Raw genomic sequence first — 6,291 nt, forward strand, 5'->3', positions numbered from 1 at the left:
ATAGGACTTTATTATTAAATATAAATAGTTCAGATCTAATTTTTTCAGTTTGCTTTTGGGCTGATATATACAGTATATATACATATGTGGCCTCTGTGTTTTGGGGGCCGGGCCGGCTGCCCCGCTCACCCTCGGGCCAGCCCTGCATCCCTCATGAGTGGTCTGGTTCGCGTGTGGGATGTGCTCTGCTATGTTCGGGCTTGGGGCCTGACGACCTTCGGGGAGGGTTGGGACACTGGAACGCAGGGCCTCACAAGAGAAGGAAGAGTACCACAAAAAAAGGGCATGCGTTCGCATAAGGATAACAATAAAAAGTGCATGTGCACGAGGTCGCAAAAGTGCACAAAAAAGATATAACGAACGGCGAGTTTCCATGACACTAACTGAGATTAACAGGCAGGGCAGGGGACAGCCTGAACCTATCAAGACTTCAAGAAACGAAACGAAAACGATCGAGGACGCATCGGTACGAGACACAGACGTCGACAAAGAGCACTACGGCGATCACGGCAGCTCGATGGTTGCTTCGAGCCTTCGACCATCACAGTCACAGACGACATTATTCTTCTTCTCTTCTCGCCATCGCCTCGCGCGCTGCACTGGTCATCACTCTGCATGCATGGCAAGAAGAACAAATCGTCAGCATCGCAACATGTAAAACGATACGTTCAAACTGATCGACCATGGCGCGCGCTCAACGCTCGCGTGTAAGGAAGACAAGCCTTACGGCAGCTGACTCTGGGGAGGCCGCACTTGGCCGGCAGGCTGTTGATGATGTCGAGGGCGCCGCAGGCGCAGTCCCGCGTGACGGACCCGAGCGCGGAGCAGCACTCTGGTCCGGGCGCCGGCAGCGGCTGCCCGGGCGCCGGCGGCACGCTGTAGCGCGTGCAGGGGGCGAGATCGCTCAGCTGCCCCGCGCACGCCTGCTGCGCCTCGGCCCCGCGCATGCCCAGCCCCAGGAGCAGCAGCAGCAACAGCGCCACGAGCGGCCCGCGCGGATGCACTTCGGCGGCCGTGGACCTTGCCATCGCCGTTGCTGCCGTCCCAAAGCACCGGAACGCCTCTCGTGCGTGTTTCCTTGTACGTGCAGAGTGCGTAGCACTACCGACTTGAGTGAACGGGAGCGCGCGCACGATATATAGGCGGGCGCGGACATGGTCTCGGGCGAGGGCGCGCGGCCGCGAGTCTTGCGTTGCTCACCGGCTACGTCCGCAGCTGCCGGGCGTTTCGATCGGCGCCGGCCATCGCAAGCGTGTGAGCCACCGAACACGAGTCACGGCGAGCTGACCAGTTGATCGGCGCCTCCGCCTCGGCGCGCGGTTGGCCCGCCGTTACGCCGGCAACCAGGCCACGCCGGCAAGGAGGTGGGCCGTACGAGCGCGGGAGAAAAATGGGCTATTGTTCACACTGGGCCTTCACAGTCCTCCTGGGTAATTAAAGTTCGATTTTTTTACATTTTCTAAAACTATATACGCTGGATGGAAAGATTTGTTGAAATAGGTGTCTACCGGCCTCTTAAAGTGTTACAATCCTTTTTAGAGGATGATAAGTATGCTACGGTGGCATAGATAGCTTTTATCGCCCTCTCTATCCCATACCGTCCCATAAGAGGGACGCTAGGTAAGGGGCGGTTAGCCCAATTTATTTTTATAAAAATAATAAAAAATCTAGAAATTATTTAAGATATAAATAAAAGTAAATTATGCAAAAATATAAGTATTGTACCATTTGTAACATAAAATTATAAGTATTGTGACTAGTAACACAAAACTACAAGTATTGTGCACCAATTTCACACAAAACCTAATTTTAATTGAATTTATTTAAAAAATAATCTTATATTTATCCAAAAACCCTAGAACTTTTTGTACTTATTTTATAATCCATGTACATCCCATTTTAATTGGATTAACCTAAAAATAATGTGTATAATGTAAAGTAAATTTTTTCATAAAGGTTGCCTTTATAACTCCCAACAATTGTTAGGGCCTCAAATACAATCTCAAAAATCAGGAAAAATTAACTAATATTCTTCTTATATGATGGACTAATTTCTCAAATTATTTTTAGCCCTAGGTTATAAGATGAAAAAGCAAGTTTCTTTGTAAATATATAAATGGAGCATATAAATAAAGTATTACAAAGGAAATCACCTTTTCACCATATAACATAATTATGAAAATAATTTTAGAAATTATTAAATCATATAATAAGAATATTAGTGAATTTTACTAATTTTTTGGGTTTTTATTTGAGGCCCTAACAATTGTTAGGAGTTATAAAAGTAGCTTTATTTGGATAATTTTAGTTTAAATTTTACATATATCTTAGGGTGAATCTAATTAAAATAGGTTGAATATAGATTATGTAACATGTACAAAAAGTCTAGAATATTTGGAGAAATAAAAGACTATTTTTTTTGGTAAATCCAATTAAAATTGAGTTTTATGTGAAATTGGTGCACAATACTTGTAGTTTTATGTTACTAGTCACAATACTTGTAGTTTTGTGTACTTAACTCTAAAAATAACAAAAAATCTAGAAAATATATAAGTGTAGATAGAATAAATAAATTTAAGTGAAATATAAAATCACATTGAATGTAAGATAGAATTATATATGAGATGTGTACATGTAATTTAAATATTACTAATGGCATATATGCTACATCTAATATACATACACACCTTAGGTAATAGATTAAAAATGAGAAAACCACCTTGAATTCAATAAGTATAACAATTAGTAGCATAAACATTACAGATGAAATGGCCCTTGAAGTTGTCTGGCCTTATCTCCTGGTCCACCTAATGGTAATCATATTATGGGGATCTTGGTCTATGTGGTGTCGGTGTATATGAAAAATAATCAAATTTAGGATCCCAGTCATATGTCCTATCATTAGAGAATTCGTAACGTCGTGAAGTTCTTTGAAGAGTAAGCATGAAGTCATCATTGTCGGAACCAACCCATTTGGTTGTGGTAGAAGTGGTAGAAACAAGTTCTCTTATGGTGGTGGTTGAATTACCACCGCTTTCACAGCGGCTCGAACCACCGCCCTTTTTGCAACGACATTGAGGTCTCTAATGACCACCTCTGTGTCTCTAGTTATGTCTAGGTAGGTAGTCATCGCCGAAGAGTAGATGCAGCCCTAAAAAGTTCACGATGAGCATGTTCAGTAACTCTTCATCATGAGGGAATACCTAGTATACAAAAAGAGCGTACGGAAATATAAACATATTTTAGAAGTGCAATCTAACAAATAACAAGGACATGTAATAACGATGAAAGTACCTTAATGTGCTCATCGTAGTTTTGAGGGTGCATAAATATGGTGTGCGCTCACTTGCTAAAACACTTTGCTATGTCGACTAGTTCGCACACCCTGATATATCTCTGATGGCACTCTAACAAGTGCATCTTTAGGTCCATGGAGGTTACAGAGCTTACTGTTCGCTGTCATTCCTTCATAGTGAAACAAGGATAACATGACATGGTCTGCCATTTCGGCATCACTTTATTAAGGTTCCTCCTTGAACACATCGTCACCTTTTGCCTGGGTCTCCTTCATAGTTTGTAGGGCTATCATTGAGAATTTAGATATCCACAAGCAATGTCTACTTGAGGAGCCAACCATCGTATGATATTAGGCATCAAATGCTAGTGGTGTTTCAAAAAACTGCGATGTCATGACCTTCTCGTTGCCTCGGTCTCCTATTTTATAACTAGGGACCAATGGTTTACACAAGTGTAGGTATATAATTTGGAGATAGTGTAGCATTGGATGCCTTCCTGCAGTGAGCGGTCATTGGACTCTGAGTAGTTGGCAATGCACGGTCACATCGCTCTGAAGAGGTGGCAGCGAGCGGTTTCGTCAATATGAAAAGCTGATAGCGAGGGGTTACATCTCCCTAAAAAGGTGTCAGTGAGAGGTGGCATCACTCTGAGAAGCTGGTAGCATGTGGTCACACAGGACTAAGAAATGCACATGGTAAGTAATAACGTCTAAACATGTAATACATAAAAAGTAGACATGTACGAATATGTAATACTAGACGTGTCGTATATGCTCTTTGTCACGTAGCTGACAAAGGCAGATCTTCAGAGAGAGATAAGAAAATAGATCAGATAACTAGTTTGCGAATCGAAGATGCATCATGAAACAAACATCTAAGTTACAAAAGTAAAGATAAAATCCTACTAAGGTCTCTCCCGATGTCGTCTCCTGTTCCCACCATCATGGTCCTATAATTGTTATCGTTGGTTCGCCCTCACATGGTCCCTAGAGTAGGTCAGGTTGTCCAGTGGAACAACCTGCTTGATAGGCCTCGTAGCGATCACGAGTGTTGAGGCCTCCTTCTAGGTCTGCTTCGTCGATAGTAGAACACTGGGCAACTAGGACCACGTGATGATGTCGTAGTCCAAAGTGCCCCTGAAGAAGTCCCTCACGATGTCGTACGCGGGGTCTGACCCAGGCGCCACGAAAGGAAGCATAACGGGTTGAGTAGCAACCGTCGTAGATCCAGATATCGTAGGCCTAGAAGCCAAAGTGACGGCCATCGTTGATGGGGCCGCCGTGGTCTGGGTTGCCGTGTTCGCGGCCACCGAGGGTGGTAGAGGTAAGAACGACAACCTCCTCCCAGGTGGGAGGCTAGAACATCCCATTCCACTAGGAAGACCCCCGTCAAGGCCGCAGCCCCAGTCACCGGAAGAGGTCGCACCGTCACTGCTGGAGGACAAAGGGGCTCGGTACTCTGCCATGGAGGAGAGGCGGATGGAAACGCTGTAACGCAAAGTCCTTGTCTCCATGATAAGTGGTAGAATGCTACTGAAGAGCCGCTGCATGTCCAGATCGTCATATGAAATGGTAAGGCTAGGTTCCGCCACCTCCATGGTAACCTAGCTAGGGATGGCCTTTGGGTGATCGCACTAAGCGACAACGCGAAACACAAAGAGGTCCACCTGGTCGGCAATGGCGGAAGTATCTTCTAGGCGCTCAACCGAACAATGGTGGCTGAGTAAGTACTGAGCCGTTGAGATGGACAAAGTATGAGGGGGGACGCCCTAAAAAGAGATGACAACGTGGTAGGCTAAGGCTCCGTCGGAAGCATAGGCCAGTATCGTCCATGGTCTGAAAAACCACAGGACGTCAGGGGACGACTGTCTGCCGCTTGCTGCCAGAATGGTGTCATGAGCCGACTGAGAACGGCAGACGATGAAAAAATTATTGGGGAAGAAAGATGCCACGCTGAAATCCTCCGCGGGAACACCAAAGACGCTCGTGATGGTGTTGGACAACTCATGGGCCTTGAAGCCATGACACGTACGATCAACGTAGGCAAGCAATGCCCAACAAAGGCAGGTCTCCCCCGCGACAAAAGAGTCAGGCCATGGCACGATGCATCACTCCGTCACCGGTGTAGGGAGTGGGGTGACCATGAGCTGGGAGCGGGGTGGTGGCGCTGCGAGGATCGACAACGCTAGAGGAGAGCCAGGAGGAGCGGACCCCATGGCCGCCGATCCAGATGGAGTGGAGCCCCTTGGAGAGTGGAGCAGAAGAGGTGGCGTGGTAAATCCGACCGCCGAGCCGACCGGAGTTGCGTCATCAGAAAGCACACGTAGAATCTGGCAACGGTGGTCCTCACCGTCAGAACCAGAGGAAGAACTCCGCGCCTGCTTGCAATCTTTAGCTTGATGGCGGAAACCTTTGCAACGCAAACACCTAGGAGGTAGGCAACGAACGGCCTGACGGTGTGTCCTTGAAAGGTAGTTGAGGCAACGGCCGTCGAGGGCAACCGGCAAGCTGGGTTGGAGATGTGTATGGGAGTGGCGTACAACATTTTAAAAAAAAAACATTATAAAAAACTTACCCCAATGGTTTCTAAGTAATTTTTTTTAACATCAGACTCTCTTCGTAGAGATTTCATTGGAGGCTTTTTTGACAAGAAATGCGACGTCGAGGATGGAACTCTGACGGACACCCCACGAGCTTTGCCACTGGCCCCTTGCCCGTTCGCTTCAATTTGCATGCCTTACTGACATATAGCTGGAAAGTTTCATTTCACCTGGTAGGGGCTGGGAGCAGGTCAACCGCGCTTCAATTTTCCTTCATTCTTCGCTAAAATTTTCCACAAATTTCAGCTTTCAACAACATATAATAGTTAGCTTTGCTGACGCTCAACTGGGTTAGGATTTTGGAACTTTGCCTGAAGTCCTGAACTGTTCAATCCACCGAAAAAAAAAGAACGATGTCATGTCCTCCTCAAACTAACATGAAGCCTTTTTTGCCCA

General features: G+C 46.1%; 1 protein-coding gene across 1 annotated transcript; it reads right to left on the reverse strand.

The window, feature by feature from the left end:
• Positions 1–668: 668 nt before the first annotated feature.
• Positions 669–1,028, reverse strand: LOC133897058 (protein YY1-like). Its single transcript, XM_062337636.1, has one exon. The coding sequence runs from the start codon at positions 1,026–1,028 to the stop codon at positions 669–671; it is 360 nt and encodes a 119-aa protein (XP_062193620.1).
• Between the last annotated feature and the right edge of the window lie 5,263 nt (positions 1,029–6,291).

Source organism: Phragmites australis, chromosome 17 (assembly GCF_958298935.1).
Source record: "Phragmites australis chromosome 17, lpPhrAust1.1, whole genome shotgun sequence".
In the NCBI taxonomy this organism is placed as follows: Eukaryota; Viridiplantae; Streptophyta; class Magnoliopsida; order Poales; family Poaceae; genus Phragmites; species Phragmites australis.